The sequence below is a fragment of the Mycteria americana genome, chromosome 18 (assembly GCF_035582795.1).
Source record: "Mycteria americana isolate JAX WOST 10 ecotype Jacksonville Zoo and Gardens chromosome 18, USCA_MyAme_1.0, whole genome shotgun sequence".
Lineage (NCBI taxonomy): Eukaryota > Metazoa > Chordata > Aves > Ciconiiformes > Ciconiidae > Mycteria > Mycteria americana.
In genome coordinates, this window is record NC_134382.1 from 5,156,756 (window position 1) to 5,174,043 (window position 17,288).

The following is a 17,288-nucleotide window of genomic DNA, read 5'->3' on the forward strand; positions in this document are numbered from 1 at the left end:
GAACCTTTGTAAATTCACCTATTTGTCATTTTGACTTTTTGCCACAAGTCTTATATTGTATGCTCTGTTGCAGAGTCTGCTATCCTGTAATATAGTAGCAGCTGCATTCTGGGGGGCTGAAGCTCAGTAGCACTTTTCAGCAAAAAGTATAACATCAGTGAGAAAGATAGATGCTGGAGGTAAGAATTTTAAGGGATTTGGCCAGAAAGAACTTTTAACAAGATATTTTTTATATTTAGTTGTGAGATAAGTATCAGAGGACAAACCTGTACAGATGTGTAGTCATATGGTGAGAGAGTCAAACAGTCAAAACTGAAAATATATGGTTTAACTTCCTCTTAGATTTTGCAAAGACCTACCACGCTCCTATGGAAGAACAAAACAAGCCAGAGGTTGAACTGGTTGAACTTCAAAATGGAATTGCCCCAGCAGAACCTCAGGTAGGATAAACAGGCTCAGACTAGCTATTATGTGAAGAATTAATTACAAACAGTCCTTTAAAAGAGGAGCCAGAATCTGAGAGAGGATAAAGGTCCTGCATCACAAATTTCTGATGGTTCCTAGCTCTGTTTCTGTTTCCACAAGGTTGGAAAAGAAAAAAAAAAAGTAAGATTTTGAAATGTGTAGTTTAAAACTCTTGCTCATGTCTGACTCGCTATGAAAGCAAGAGTGGAAGCTCCCCACAGCTCAGCAATTAGCAATGACACACTGAAATTATGATAGCTGATTGCAACCAGATTTATTAGAATAATAATATCTTGTATGTGTGCAGATGTACAACATTTAAAAGCAAACTGATTTAAAAAAAGAAAAAATAGTCTAAAGAGTGTTTTAGCAGATATGGACATTTAAAGATAACAAGCCTAATAAACTGAGAAGACTCAAAGGATGGAAGTTGCTATAATTTCACTGGAAGTGGGGGAATCAAACAGAGCTGTGATGATTTCAGCAGCTGAGGAACTGCTTTCTGTTGTTACCATATTGACTGATATTTGTCTTGTTCACCTGCAAACTATACTGTTAAACCAGAAGCTGGTCCCAATGGAAAGTCTTCCAGACAAACACTGTGTACCCATATTACAGTCATTCCAAATCCTACAAAGAGGGAGGCAGAAGAAGAGTACAAATCCCACTCATGTGACTGGAGCAGTAAGATAAAATGGGACTGACAGACAAAGTTCTCCCAGAAGTTAGAAAAGGCATGTTCATCCTGTGATTTTGGATCTTGTCCCATAGAATGCAACATGAATGGCATAAGACCAAACCAAATACTCCCTTCACAAGCAAGATTGGCAGCATCACATTATTTAACACCACATTAAACATAGCCCAAGACATGAAAGTAGCAAGTCCTAGTACATCTCATCACTACACCTAGAGGATCACACATTGTAGAGGACAGTCCAAACAAAAAGACTGGCACTCTTTGACAGGACATTTAAAAATATCATTATTTACATTGGAATGGAAAGCAATCTGTTTTGGAATATTGTTCACACTTACTGCGTATTTGTTCCCTAGATCAGAACCTGCAGTGGAAAAAGGAAAAATTATCAGAAGAAAATTCACAGCAATCACAAGAATGTTAATATTTACTCTGAAACATCACCTAGGCATGTCCTAAACTACTCTACTGCCCAACCCATCTGCATTATGCTTTCTTTACCACTGAGGGCACACTTACATGACATGGCTGAGGTCAACCAGCAACATGTTGCTGCCAAGAGTGGGAGGTCCTGCTCTCCCCAAAGCCCTTTGTGGCCATCCCTATTGCTCTCCCCACACCACAACTGGTATTCATCTAATGAAATGATGAACTGATTAAACTTTCTAGATAAGCAGAAGACAGGCTTATTAAAAAAAAAAGTTTAAAAATGTTACTAACTTTCTACTGGATTAACAAGTTGGATCAGTTCATCATGTGGTCAGATGAATATTAAGGGGATGGGATTTTATGCAAGGATGGAGGAAGGGAACACTGGGCCAAGAAGAGAGTTGGGAAGAAGGGAGTGTACAGCATCCTTCTGCAGTACCATGAAGCTAGACGGGTTTAGGCCTACTACCTAATTTCACCCTGACATGCAGCCCCCTTTATTTTCAATGCATCAGCTCTACAATGCTGCACAGTAACAATTTCTATTGTGTAAGGCAAGTGAGGAAGCAAAAATTCCATTTTGAGAAAATTAAGCTGCACACAAGAGGTGTTAAGTTGTATTCCTGAATAAATGAGTAGAAAAAGCTCTGATGTGTGGTGGTTAGGAGAATCTAACACAACAGAAGAGAATGGATCAGCCAATGGAAATGGAAGCGCTGAGAGGGGAGTAGTTAATTGGGCAAAATGTGCGTACTCTAGGGGATCTGTACAGGTTGCTGCGGCTAACACCCACTTTTTCTGGAACACGTCTCCCACATTTGAGCGCCCAGAAGTTAATGGGGCGTTTCTGCAGTAAAGCCTCCCTGCGCTGACAGAGCGCCCAACCGGTCAGGTGCGGCGGGAAAAAGGCGCCATCTAGCGGCTGGTCACATCCAGCGCGTCACCGGCCTGCGCGGGACAGGCGGCAGCCCTGGCCTGCGTGTCCGCAGGTACCACACACCTGACATGGAAACGCTCCACGTTTTAAATTCAAATTCTGTAAAATAAAGTTCCATATTAAAACTATCCACTTATTCTTTAGACATATGGATTACAATTCCTGGTCCATCAGTCACTCACCTTGAGATTTGAGCCCGGATTTGTGGGAAGTGATGGAATGTAGATGTGCTGATAAAAGAAACCATTCATTTAGCAAGACTCATCATGGAGCATATAGGCTCTAACAGCTTTACCACAGCCACGAGTCTACAACTAGCCTACAACGTGCATGTCCTGCTTTCTATAAAAGAGGGAATGTGGCTCTGCAGGCACACCCCACATGTAACTCTAGGCAAAGCTACAGAGAGTCAGTATCAGTAAAAATCACTCTTCCTCTCACGCTCAAAGTCCAACCCTATCCCAGGAACCAAAAAATACTCACAAAACACTTCAGGTATCATTTAATATTAGTGTCTGTACTGAGAGAAGAAACCACTGGTTACCCTTTCCCCACCCAGCTTGCAGCATCTTCCTCCATAAATTCACAGCTGCTTCAAACTTTCTCTCATGTTCTCCAACACGTTGCATGAACAGTTTGCCTAGAACCCTTATCTGGCCCGCTTCCACCAGGCAGTAGTCAACATTCTCTTCCCCAGTGACCTCCACAAAACTGTGGGATATTTGAGTCCCCAGTTGGCATATACTTGGAGATCAAACAGCATGCTATCTATCACAGCTTTAAAAACTCACGCTTTCCTTTGAGGATGAGGATCCGCTTCTTGCAAACCTTCCATTTCCAAAATAACAGCATGCCCACAAGTAGCACTATCACAGAGAGAACCACTCCCCAAAGAACTAGACCTATAGCACAGAAAGGGAAAGGGAGTACAGGAAAGGCTCAGAAAAGGTAGAGGGGGAACTATTAGTAGATTGATGTGTTTGGACATAAACCATGGACAACATTTCACAAGTCGTAGGAGATTTGCAGGAAGCTCCCATATCAAAATTGCATTTACCAAAGATATATCCAAATAAAACATGCTAGACAGAGTAAATGCTTTATCTTTGTTACCTCCAGTTGTCGTCTCCCCCTTGGCTGAGGTGGGAAAAGTGCCAGCCAGAGCTTTCTCCTCAGGAGTTGAACTGGGGTTTTCAGTTGCTGTGGCACGTAAAAGGACACTAGCAATGGTTACCAGGCTCTCCTCAAACCTCCTTAGGTCAGAGTTATTTGTTTCATTGCTGAATCTCATGGACAAAGTGCTTGGGGTGAGGTAGGCGGGCAATTGGTCCAGGCAAACCTGATCGTGTGTGGCATTTCCTTTGCTCAGCGCTACTTTGTTTAACTGGGCACAGCTAGGGAATGAAAGAGAACAGCGTGTCGGCGCTAGAGGAAACTTCCATGGTACAAGACAAGAGTATTTTCCACATGACAGATGTCCCTTTGGTCATTTTTGTACCACCTGCATTTATTGCTTTCAGTGAAAAAGTCATTAACCTTCCTCTCACCCCTGTGGCATTAATTCTTGACCTGGATGCAAACCTGATACTCACACGCGTGTATAATTCCACTGTACTCAGTAAATGAGGCAAGAGGGATTCCTTCCTGCCTCCAGTACAGAGCTGTGCAACAGGTATAAAGAGAGGCCTTCTAAACTCTGCACATAGGCCCAAAGCTATCCCATTGCCTCTAAAATAAATTTGTAGACTTTGCACCAGAACTGACAGGTGTCCCTTTTCATCCTTTGTTAACTTTAATTAGTTAGTCAATTTATGGACTTACTTCGTGTGGGGCTTGCAGATGTCAGTGCTGGAGATTTGATCAGAGAAGGTCCCAGAAGGGCACTCTTCACAAGTAACATCATTTGTCGAGGTGCCTGAATAAAAATAATGACTGAGGACCAACCAACCAAAATGCATCAGGTCCAGGCCTATGGCCAAGATCAGGAAAGGTAAGCTAGACAGGTAGGAATTCCTACCTCTGACTTTGACTCCAAAACCAGGCTTGCAAAGAGTGTGCTGCTGGCATCGTATGCAGGTGTTCAGAACAGGGGTTTGACAGAACAGGCCTGGTCGGCACTCACACACGCGGCTAGAATTGAAGGAACAGGGCTCTTTCTCCACAAGATCAGATTCTGTGGGGAAGAAACAGATGGGGTAACAAAGGATCACCCTGCAAGGAAAACTCAAAGCAGGGGCCAAAGATGAGCAACATCATTTCGAAGGCTCAGGAAGCAGAACAGGCTGCTGGCACTCTTGCAATGGCAACTTAAGTCATGAATAATTGGAGAAGCCTATAGACAATGGCTTGTAATATAAGACAGAAAGCAGAAATCAGACTGGGATAGCTTTGGATGAGAAATTTTTAGGTAGTCCCAGGTCATACAGGGAGCGATACTGATTATGCGCAAGGTAGCATTCTGCTCTCCAAATCAGTAACCAAGGATGGATAATTTTGCTGCTGGAAATTCTAAATGAATAAAATATAAAATGTAAATAAAATATATAGAGACAATATAACTGTGAGATATGGGTGAGGGAAAGCAAACCTTTTGCGCATGATACACAAGCGTCACATCGTGGCTTTTGGAATTCTTCATTCACATATTGTTCAGGTCCACATCTCATGCAGTCTTCGTCTGGGTCTCTAGGACATGCTTTCTTTTTAACATAGCCTAGAGAAAGAAAAACAAAATATGCAGGATACCTGTTCAGAATCACAACAGGAAACAACCATCCTGAAGTGTTCTTGTGTGCTCATTTCACAGAATCACAGAATCATATAGGTTGGAAAAGACCTTTAAGATCATCGAGTCCAGTCTTCTCTTTGTACCTGTCATTTGGTTTCTCTAGCACATTTTTGCCTTTGCCATTCACGTGTGAAGGGATCACCGCTGTCCTGTTACAGCAACACTATGCATGGTATTATCACGGTCAGTATGGATTGCTGCAGAATGGGCACATGGCAAGTTGTTTGCTGACAGGTAGAAAAGACCGACGAGTCTGCAATGAGGGCAATATTGTCCTGCCATTACTAAGTTCCCAGGCTTTTTCATGTTTTCTTCTTTCTTCTTCTATAGCAACCGAGTCCTGATATTTTGCTACCTAAGGCATCACTTTTCCTTTCAAAAGCTGCCAGAATTGCCTAGGTGCACATGGATTCACGCAGGGACAACCTCATCTCCCATGTTCAGAATAGAAGGTTACAAGATGGTACTTCTTGAGCTGTGCCCTATATACCCCTAGCAGATTTGCAGTAGGTTGCTTTCTGAGCAGTCCTGCTAGTCTTACAGTTGCCTTGACAGTTGTGAGATGGTTTAATTTTCCAATTGTTTTCCTTTAAAAAAATCAAATTACATATGTATGTCTTTGATGCTGGATGTATATGCTACACACTTTCTCTGCTCAACATTTCCAACTCACCTGGACTCATTGCTCACAGTTTGCAAGCATACTACCCTGGATCTCGCAGATCTTCTGTGTATATGCAGCATGCATGAAGTGGAGCAGTTGCCCAAATTAGGTGGCCTCTGGAGGTCTTTGCCAAACTTAAGCTATTCTATGATTCTATGTTTATGTCTGGTAATCATTTTCTAGTCACTAGCTTTTAAAAGCATCCAGCTGGCAAGCTAGGTACAATAACCAGCTAGGAGTACAGGAAAGGCTGGGACAGAAGCATTCCTAATGTTTCAGCTCCTGAAGTGACAGATGAGGTGTTCTACCACTGGCCATAGTGGCAAAGAAATTAGAAGGCACAGTGGTCAGATGTGACCTTGTGGCCTTGCTAGGAGGTGGAAATAACTACCAGAGGGTAAGGAACAGGGGCAGTTGCAGAAGCAAAAGGAAAAGCTAAAGCAGCAACATAAAGATAGAAAGAGTTGAATGTTTCACAGGTGGAAAACAGAAGGAGAGAAATGAACCCCAGTTTCAGCATCCAGCCTGTATCGCCCGATCACAAAGAGTTAACCGCAGGGAGGCGGAACCTGGCAGGGAAATAATTCACCTACTATGCATTTTGGCAAGCATGGTGTAGGAGTGCAGGTAAAAACATCTGTGCTATATTTGGCCCACTAAATACCACCAGACAAGCCTGAACCACGTCACGCCCACCTCCTCAAAACTACTTGTCTGAGACTATTCTTTTCAAGATGGGGGCTGATTGCTGAATCTCAGCACTCAGGCTGCACACATGTGTACCTGCACGTGTGTGTCATTTTCCCCTTCCTCCCCCAACAACCCAAAAGCTTTAACTTCAGTTATTTGAGATTTCCTGTACACATGGGTCCCTCCCTTGGGGGATGTGTGCCCCAGGTACAGTAGCTTTGAAGCTTGCCTAACAGTGTCTTCCAGTGCTGTTCTCCACTGATTGTGTTCATAGCTCAACAACCAGATAAGAGACTGAGTGGTAGGAATACCAGCTGCAATCACCTGTACAGAAAAATGTACTGAAAGTAAGTAGATGCAATAAGTGTTTTAAGTGTTCTTCTTTTGTGAGTATGTGTGTTCATTCACTCCTGAGGATTTGCTGTTAACTGTGGGTGGGAAATTATTTTGATAGTTGACTGCAGCACTATCTTGTGGAGCTGGATATCTGATTTAGAGTCTAAAACAAACAAACAAAAAAACCAACCAAACAAAAAAGGTAAAAAACCATAAACAGAATAAACAGAAGTGAAGTGGAATACCAGCTTCTGCATAACATGAGCTCTTCTAGCATATACCATTATTTCCCATGAAAGTCTGTTCCTCCCCTTGACAGGAGGAAAATATTTTGTTCTGTGATGACAGAAAGAAAATATTCTTCTGGTATCCCAGGTATGAAGTCTCATTTTACCTGCACAAGAATTAAGTACATGAGAAGAGATGTGGCAGCTGTAGAAATTGATTAGAATGATCTTTTGAGGTTTGATTTGAAGTTTATCTTGACATTGAACGTGAAATTAACTTTGAAACAGAAGATGGCTGGCATGTGGACCTGTGTGCTCAGATTGAAAGCTGTACATCTGTGGGCTGGAACACAAGGAAAGTAAAGCCAGGCTGCATCAAGAGTTCGAGATGCTCCACTTAGATTAAATGGAGTTTTAGAAAAGCTTCACTTTCTTTGCAGTGAGCAGCTGAGTTAGTAGCAGATATGAAGAGGTTATTGCTTGAAGGAGTAGTGGAAGATTAAAATGAAAAAGGATTCTTATGAGTTTCTGTTGTGAAGGAGGCCTTGGAGGATGTGAAGAGATGTCCAAAGACTGACATGAGGATGTGGCAACAAAATGAGTTTCAAGAATAAGCAGAGGTGAAATGATTGAGACTGGTGGCTCATTACAGCCAGATGTAAATCAGATCTCTGCTTTTCACAAGACCTCACTATGACATCTGTCACTATGGGAGCTTTTGCAAAGTATGGTTTTGAAGGAGAAAAGAGCTTTTCTTGGGAATGGCTCAGAGTTGGATCCCCGCCCCTTTTCTTCTTTTATGGGACCAGTTTCTCCATCCCTTGGTCTTGTTTACTTACACAAGTTCTGAAGGATTCTAGCGGTGTGGCCAGCAGTACAAGATGTCCCAGTGGGAACCCCAATGTAACTCCATGCAAATGCTAGCAACCAAGTGCTAAACCCCTCTTTATTATTAGAGCACAAATAAACGTCAAAAATTTCCTTAAAAGAAAAAAGAAAAAGAAAACATTTCTATAAAAAGAGATCGATGATGGTGAAGTACCATAAAATGCCCCACCCACTGAGGGGTTTTTTGGCCAATAGGGGGAGTTTCAGACATTTCCAGAACTCTTGTCTTACCAAGGTGTTTCCTGCTTCTGACCTCATGTGCCTCTGAGTCACAACTAGCTTCCGGCAAAGCTCACTGTGTCCCCTGACAAAGGGCTGTTCCCTTTCTCATGTGAGACACTTTCTAAAGTGTTTTGACTATGAGGATAATGACAGATTTTCCACACCTTCATTTTATATTTTTTGCCTCTGATCAGAAACTTATTTAGCCTAATTTTACTGCACTATTTCACACCGTGAGACAAGCTGAAATGAATTCTTAGACCTGCCTACTTCTAGCTACTTCAGAGCGTCAAGTCAACAGATAAAAAACACATTAAAAATTCTAGGAAGTTATCTTGTTTGCAATTTACAGATTGTTTGCATGCAGACTGAACAGGAGCAGGGCAGTGGAGAACAAGTTCACATCTGGATCCACACTAGATAGTGATTCATGAAATTGCACTTTTCTTCAGGGACAAAATGCAACTCTGCAGGTATACATGGTTCCTACTATCTCTACGAGAAAGGCTCCATGTTAATTTGACTGAATTCTAAACATACTGACCTGAGGGACACTGGTAACAGCACCTTCGTGAAGTTTCATCGTAGAACCAATTCCCAAGTGTATCACAGGAATGAGATGGGGTTAACGATGCCTAGAAATTGAAACAGACAAAAGACACAATTAGAAAACAATTAGCTCTGTATCCCAGTATCTGTCTCAAGTGGTGGTAGTTGCAGACGGTAAGGAAAAGCCTACAGCTTTTTGAAAGTTCAAGTATTCCCAAAGCAACTAAATTACTGTTGCCCATATGCTTAAGCAAAGATTCCAATATTCAGCGTATTTAGCAATAATTCAATATGTATCTTCACTCAGCAGGCTTTTTTATCTGAAAATCATTTAAACACAGGAATGGAATACTGTAGCCCAACCTGTGTATCAAGCATTTCAGCGCTCAGAAACTAACTCCTTGTTTCATACAATAAAAAGGGTAGTGGCACTGCCCTACAAAAATGTTTTTCAGCCAATGCTCTGAACACCCTTTGAAACCTAGCACTAAGATCACTAAGAAAAGCTTGTCTGTTAGTCTGCATCTCCTTTGTAAATCTTGTAGCAGTTAGCAAATAAAAAAAAAAGCTAAAAATCGCTGTCCTGAAATGATCCCATGTTAATTTGGGATTAAGGATTTTCTGGAAATTTAAAAAAAAAAAAATAATCCCTAACATCTGTAACAGATTTCCAGCTCTGTGTGCACTGGACTATGGTGCCATAGTCAGCATCATCTAAATCTGGCTAGATTGGCTGTAATCCACAAAGATAATTCTTGTTTGCAGTAAACAAGTCTTTCTGTTCAGTTATTTATGCAGTCATAATGCTTGAATTTAGCAACATAAAGATGTGTTTATTATAAACCAATAAATTGTTTTACGTATCATTTAGAGACAAATCCTACACTGAGAACAAGATGTGTTTGCCTTGAAAAGAATGCTGCAAATACTCACACAATGAAGCCTTTATTCAAATAACTAATCCCACTTCTATTGTGAGTGAAGGTTTTCAGGGGCAACCTCTGGTTTGACTACGTAACTGATACTTGTTTAGTTAAAAAAACCCCACACAACAGTTCTAATATTAGCTTAGAAAATGAGACTCAGCTATGAATTGTATCAAGCAGCATATAATAAGACTTCATTTTTGTATGGCAGGTCCACTACATGCTCTGGGAAATTACAGTGCTACAAGTTTTCTGATGAGAAAATCTGATTTTTGAATTTGGCATTTCCCTTTATAATCCCCTAAAAATGTTGTTATCTGAATTTCATTTTCAGTATTTGCTAGAAGGTATAAACGGCAATTTTTTGTACAGACTCAATCAGCATATTCCCCAGAGATTTTCCCACATGATACTGATAGAGCAGTTAAATATTTCAGAAAACCTACATCTCACTTTCTGCAGATGAATTTCCCATTGGCCTTTGAAATAATACCTACTGTCTCCTACTTCCTTTATATGCAGTGCAGAAATCTTACTACCTAAGTAATTTCACAGCCGTATTCTCTTGTTTAATACATTGTTCTGTTCATGGCAGGACCATAAAACACAGAAGTTATTTAACTTGCCCCAGGTTACATCAGAAAACAGGAACTTTCAGTCCAGGAGGAAATTAACAAAAGGACAAGAAATAGAAACATATTGAAACCATTAAATTTCATCGAGGTCCAGTAACAGAACCGAGAAATCCTGCCTGACACATTTCTGCACTAATCACTGGGCCACACAGCCCCCTTGCAAAGCGTTTTTTCTAGCTTACTATGTGGAGGAAATAGCAGATGTCTGCTTGCTCAGCCTGACTCAAATCAAGTTTACAAATGTACACCCTGTATTTTTCTTTTCTAAAGACGAAGCCCTAGGCTGTAGGAAAAGGAAGTGGAATCTCCTTCCATCTGCGCGGAGAAGCACCCTGGTTAGCCAGCCACTCTGAGACTAAATTGAATAACAGGAAATGACACAACGAGACCAGTCGCTCGACAAAGGGTCAGTCAGGAGTCACTTCAGTGATATGAAGTGAATTAACTAGTTTTATAAAGAAAATTTAAGAAACAGCAGCATCCTGGCTGTAGCTAAATCATCCTGGATTAGTTTCTCTGTAAGAGCTCCTGGGAAGTCACCACAAAAATCTGATCTTCTCCTCCTGGGCAACCAACTCTGGCTGCAAATTATGTTAAATTTTAAATCGGGGTGGGAACAAAATTCTTGAATGATTTATGCAGCACATAAGCTTACAGCTTATTTAATTGTTGCTTTTAGGATTTAAATAAAGGAATAGTGTCTGTGTAAAAGTGTGAGGGAAGGGCTGCTTTTTAAAAAGTTACCTTGTCTAAAATATTGAAATCAAGAGTTTAGGATTAGATTCTGCTCTTAGTTACAGCAATGCAAATTCTGATTATGAATTTCATAGAATCATAGAATGCTTTGGATTGGAAGGGACCTTTACAGGTCATCTAGTCCAACCCTCCTGCAGGAGCAGGGAATTTCACCTGATGCTAGTGCTGTGATAAATTACTGCATGAACTATGCATACATACTGCACAAATTATGAAAATATACATACGAAAGAGAGTACTCAACCTTTTTTTTGCCTTTCCACAAGAGGGCAGCTATATACAGCCAGCTACATAATACATGACATCCGCAGCTTCACAACAAAAGCTGCTTTCAAATTACAAGCACAGCTTTGTAGCCACCTTTACTGTTTACTGAGCCAAGCCCAAGGTGCTCTGCTGTAAAAAGAAGTCATTTTAACAAATCATGACATGATTTCTATGGCTGAGAAACCATCTTCTGAAGACCCCACCACTTCTAATCTGCAGCTACCTGCAAAACATCTTTAAGAGTCGCCATCTGTTCAGTAGAGGTGTTTCATGACTATGAAACTTACTATAGATCCTTTCAGTGATAAATAACATACATATCAATGCTCAGCATCAGTCATCATCTCCCCATTCTTGCCATTTTTTTTCCCTCTAAACCCTAAAGCTGTTTGATTCTTAATATGACCTGTAACAGCAATGCAATGATGCAAAGTTCTGCTCTTAAACTAAGCAGAAAGGCTGCCCTTTGTAGGCAGCATACTTTAAGGTAAGGACCTGAGTATAAACCAAGCCCCCATACCTCTAGCACTTCAGGCTTAAAAGCTCAAAATACATTACATTAGCAAAACTGGCAGTGTGGAAAGGCAAGCGTCACTAAAAATTATATGGGCTCTGCCTCTTAACTTATGCAAGGCATTTCGTAAGCTAAATTTCAAGTTTTCATGCATCTGGAATAAAAAATCTTGCACTAAGAACCCACCAAAACTTCCATGAGTTTTTGGGGGAGAGAAACAAATTGGTGCCTAAAAGCAAAGAACATGCCTTGAAGAAATGGCAGAGGTGAAGGGCCAAGGTCTCAAAATGTTTTAAGTCTTCCATAAAAGGATGATGCCAACTCATTTTCTGCAGAGGTGTGATTAGGCTACTTTTGGGAAAAGGGTGAAGGAAAGTCAGCCATACAAAGATAATGTAATTTTCATTTTTCTGTCCATGTGTAATGAATATCAGGTAGTAAGTTAACTAAAACAAAAGATAACCAGCCAAAGATAGGAAGTGAAAAGGGAACAAAAATGTGCATTATTAGCGGGTAGCAATAGGCCTGAACTGAGGTAATTTACCCACTCAACATCTGAACATGTGAATTACCTCAGTTTCACCACCTGTAACTACTCTTCCCACATGTAAAATACCACCTCTGACATGTCATCTACAATTAGGGAAATTAGGGTGCAAGTTTGCAATAAAATATTGCCTTGTTTGATCTGTCATTTTGATCAGCTCAGTATTTCTAATTAGGAAGAGATCACTGGAAACAATTCGCCAAGAAACACAGGGAATTCTAGATTTCATATTTTCCAGTCCCACTCCCTTCACAATTCAGTGCTTCTGGAAAGATACCTTATGCATTTTCTTGATTCGACTATCATCTTAGATCTCTGTATGCAAGGAGACTCCAAGTGATACAATTGATGGTTTTGGGGTTTTTTTGTTCCTCAGCTGTTGGCTACTCCTTTTTAACAGCAGACATCTAGACATCAACCATCAAATCCATCCACATTTGGAGGGACCACAAAATACTTAAGGCATATTTGTCTTGCTGTTCCTGGACAAAACAACAACTGAGTGCTGGAATTACAAAATATTTTAATGCTGATTAACCAATACTGTTAAAAAGCAAAAAATGTTTCAGTGGCTTGGCCAAAACCAGCATTAGGTTTCGACAGAATTATGGAAGCAATGTATGTGCATAACTTCCCAGAAATTAAAGCTGTTGAACCGACATGTTTATTTTCAGTAATTTCAGCAATTTATCATTTCTATATAGTGGTAAGCCTACTACAAACTGCAGCTGGAACACAAACTGGATTTCTAATCCTCACCTGGTAAATATAAAAATGACTTGGGTGAAATCCTGTTGTCTGAATAGTCCCGTACTACGCTTGGACCTCCAGGCTCACTCTGTATAAACCCACAGCAACATGACAGCGAGGCCACCACAAAGCTGAGGCAGGAAAAGGCCCTGTAACTTAATCTTCAAGGTTGGTGGTTCTGCTGCTGGCTCTAACATTGCTCAGCCTTAGATGTGTTACTTTAAAGCCCTTGCTGTACTGGGTCCAATGTCTACCTACAATTATGGGTATTTTTGTGCTGGTAGCACCAGGGAACCCCAGATAGGCTCTGTAAGGGCATATAGGACATACTGTCCCTCCAGTCCCACTGGGTCCTCAACTTTAGATTTGCTTGCTTTTACCAAATCTTGTCCAAACTGTTGCCAGTGGTGCTGTGAACACTTCTTATCCTGCCACCACTCGCAGTCCAATTGCTAAGGGGAGGACAACCGCTACCAGGATACCAGGATAGGTCAGTCTGCTACAGTGGAACTTACAGTTCGCATTCTCTCTAGCTTTTCCAGTGAAATACAAAAGCATCTTTCTACTCAAAAACTTGGGTAACCAGTTTTCTCAGGAGGATATCACATGCTATTTGTAATCAAAACAGGCAGGGGAAAAGCCATTTGTCTTCTAACACTGTGGCTACAAAGGAATCTGGTGACAGCAAAGAATGATCCTGTTTAGACGAGGGAAATTCTGACAAAAATTCCCACCAACAATAGCAGCACTGATCTTCCCAGCAGAGATACATACTGTTTTGAGCTGCATAGACCTGTTTTAAGCTGCGTTACCAACGGCTGCAACTGTGGCAGCCTACTATGTACTGGGTTTCTGGTATTGTGATTGAGATGATGGTAGCCAACAGTGGAAGCTTTTAAAGAAAATATCCCTCTTGTCAAACCTTAATCAGAACAGGGATCACCTAAAAGAAGGGAGGGAATTACAAGGACAGTGAGGAGAAAAGGGAAAAAAATCATGTAAAAAGTGGTACTTCATCATATGAGGGCTCAAGAAAAACACAGCAGGAAGGAAAAGCATATGTGCTCTTACTGCTCTCATTGCCAACAAAAATCTCAGCATTAAGACATTTCTAATATATTTCTGGTTGTGAGTGCTTGGACAAAACCAAGCATTATAAAATATTGAATAAGACACATAAGGTTTAACTACAAAATAGTAAAAGTCTTCTGCCTTGGACCACTACCCCATTTGTTAGTACGAACTTAAGTCAAAGAATCCTTTTTTGATACATTCTAGGATGACAGTGGAAATTTAACCCTGTCTCAGAAAAAAATATGAACTTAATTACTTTGACTCAGGATTGTGTGAATATCACTAATAAAAGTCATTTTTCCAGAGCAAAACCAGTTTATTTAAATTAAGACTCTTTGTTAGACAGAAACTGAAGGTTAAGGTTTGACTTAGCAGGTCCTAGTTGCTCATAAATAGCTTTTGAAATGAAAGGGAGGGATAAAGCAAAGGAGACAGGAAAAAGTTTCAGCCTCGCATCACAAAACCTCAACACTATCACCTTCTTACAGAAAAGCATCAGCTGTGAGTGCTGGGGTGGGGTGTTCACCTTCTTGATTCCATGGTGCCTGTGTGTAGAGGCCCACAAAAAAGAAAGTGCTAAGAAATTCTCCAATTACAGTGTTGGCCATTTCTCCTGGCTCCAGTACTCTTATGGAAATTGTCAATTAGCCAGTGAGAGAAGATTCACTTCATCATTTTTGTCCCTTACCACTTATTTGGTAGGGAAGGATTTGTGTGTAAGAACTTTCAGTTCTATCCCGTTCCCTCCTCTTCTTCCTGAAATGCCTAGAAACACTGAAGAGTGTGGTATAATCCATACTCAGCAACAACTAGCACGTGGCTTTGCTTCATCAAGGAAATGTCCAATAAGTTTTACAGAACAAACTCTCCTCATCTCTGCAAGGAACAGAATGAAATGCAGTAGCCTCAAAATCTTGTTTAATTAACCTTCAAAGTATTTTTCTCTTTCATCTTTCGACTGTCGCTACTCCTTATCCACTCTTCTCTGAATCTCAAGACAGAAACAGAACTCGGGTTCTGCCGGGGAAATTCAAAATTCTAGAACAATTTCACTTTTTAAGGCATCATTTCCTAGTGTTTCCTGAAAAAAAGAGACGGAGACATTGTACATTTCCCTGTCCCCTCTCCAAAAGATAATCCAGTCTCAGTGAAGAAATACCAATTTTATCCCAATGACATATATAGTATTGTCCATTAGTACTTACAGTTCTGTTCAATAGTATGTATTATTAAAAAAACCTTTAAAATTCAAGGAAGATCACAGAAGTATTGGTGGGTAAGGGCGAGGAATCCAGCTGTGGTGGACAGTAGGTCTTTGTCCTTCCCTCTGATTCTGAGGAAACTCCAAATGGATGGATCTGTACTAAGAATGGATTAGCGAAGTAGGAATATGTGTCTTTTACAGCTATGCTAATCCTGTGGCTCTTGGCCATCCAAGGGTGCAATCCCACTTCCCCTCTCTTGCCTGTACCCACATTTTCCTTCCTCTCTAACTCCTTGATTGAGACAGAGCAATTGTGTTTCCAGAGGATGAATCAGTTCTAGGAGTTCATTTGACTGAAAACTCTGCTTTCTGAATTTGTGAAGTTGGTTTTCAGGGGTTACTGCACTGAAACAACTCACTCTGTGGCTGCACAGTCACTTGCACTAAATTCAATGCAAGAAAGTCGGTGGCACTGTGCAGCCAGGAGCAGGGCCTCCCCGTTGTGTGACAGGTCTCCGCTGACAGGCAACCTCACAGACATTATTTCTGCTTCTGTATACTATAGCAGAATTGATTTGATCTGGACTGGACATGAGGACACAATGCAGACTTAATACTGCTTTATGCCAGCTGTAGAGGAACAGATAAATATTTAAACTAACAAGAAGGTAAGCTGGTATAGTAAACAATAGCCAGTGTAGCAGAAAGCATGCCACTACAAAGTTAATCTGTCACATTTTTCGAACAAATTTGAACAAGCCATGAGCCTATAGCAGACCAGTAATTTGCATCTGTTTTTGCTCTAATACAAGGAGTTCTTAAATTGGATTCAGTGTACTGTTCAACTGGAGGGAGACAGAGACTGCATTTGACTAATCTTTTCCTGCATGCACTTCAAACAAAGGTTTTTGATTTAGCAGGAGCTGGAATACATCTTGTGAAAGAAAAGACCACAATACACATCCTATTCGGACTGCTCTGTAACAGGATGGCCAGGGATGCCTTGGCTTAGTCCTTTCATCGACCTACCAGGGCAACTATTTTTTTCTTTTTTTAAAGTGTTGCAGATCAAGGCCCAATTAAATAAAGCAAACATATTTGATACAAAGCATTTGGGTTTTCCAGTGCTTGCTTTTGAGAATTTGTTTTAGAAAATGGGCTTTTTGTAGCTCTTCTCACTTTCCTTGTATCTACAGAGACGTTTGCTATTCCAATTTAAATAATGGTAATTGTAAAGATGGTGCTGAATTCAGTGGGCTACTCTGCAATTCAGTCAGGACAAGGTTTGACTCATTTATTTATGGTCTTTTGAGCTCATAGAGAAAAAGTGATGGTGAGGCAGAGTAAGAAATCAGCTTGCTACAAATGAGCTGTAAGTCAGGAAGAAAGCATATTACGGTAAAAAAAAAAATCTTCTACCAGCATTGGCTATTCTAGAACTGACTAATGCTGTAGCAAAACAGTTGACTCTCAAGCTTCTATCCAAATTCTGACAGTACAAAAGAAGCTGATAATCTAAGACTTCAAGTAGTCAAGCTTCATAGTAAAGACATTATTAACAAGTGAGAGTTAACTGAATATTAAAACAAACAAAACCCAAACTGTGGACTCAAGTGAGGTGGAATATAGTTTAAAATATGACCAATAAGCTGTGACTTGCTCACATTTAACAGCATCACTTGTACTCCAGTAGCAGTAAAAGCAAGTGTTGCTGTGATAG

General features: G+C 40.6%; 1 protein-coding gene across 5 annotated transcripts in view; it reads right to left on the reverse strand.

The window, feature by feature from the left end:
• Positions 1-17,288, reverse strand: part of TNFRSF8 (TNF receptor superfamily member 8) — a 32,546-nt gene that overhangs the window by 5,734 nt on the left and 9,524 nt on the right. For 4 of the 5 annotated variants that reach the window (XM_075520654.1, XM_075520653.1, XM_075520652.1 and 1 more), the window contains 8 exons: positions 8,891-8,981; positions 5,119-5,244; positions 4,549-4,704; positions 4,353-4,446; positions 3,645-3,925; positions 3,323-3,433; positions 2,714-2,761; positions 1,504-1,529 (listed from right to left, as the gene is read on the reverse strand). In XM_075520654.1, the coding sequence (XP_075376769.1) occupies positions 1,504-1,529; positions 2,714-2,761; positions 3,323-3,433; positions 3,645-3,925; positions 4,353-4,446; positions 4,549-4,704; positions 5,119-5,244; positions 8,891-8,981 (933 nt within the window). Of the gene's footprint in view, positions 1-1,503; positions 1,530-2,713; positions 2,762-3,322; positions 3,434-3,644; positions 3,926-4,352; positions 4,447-4,548; positions 4,705-5,118; positions 5,245-8,890; positions 8,982-10,267; positions 10,381-17,288 lie in introns of those variants that run through there. The other variant, XM_075520656.1, reaches the window with a different exon arrangement.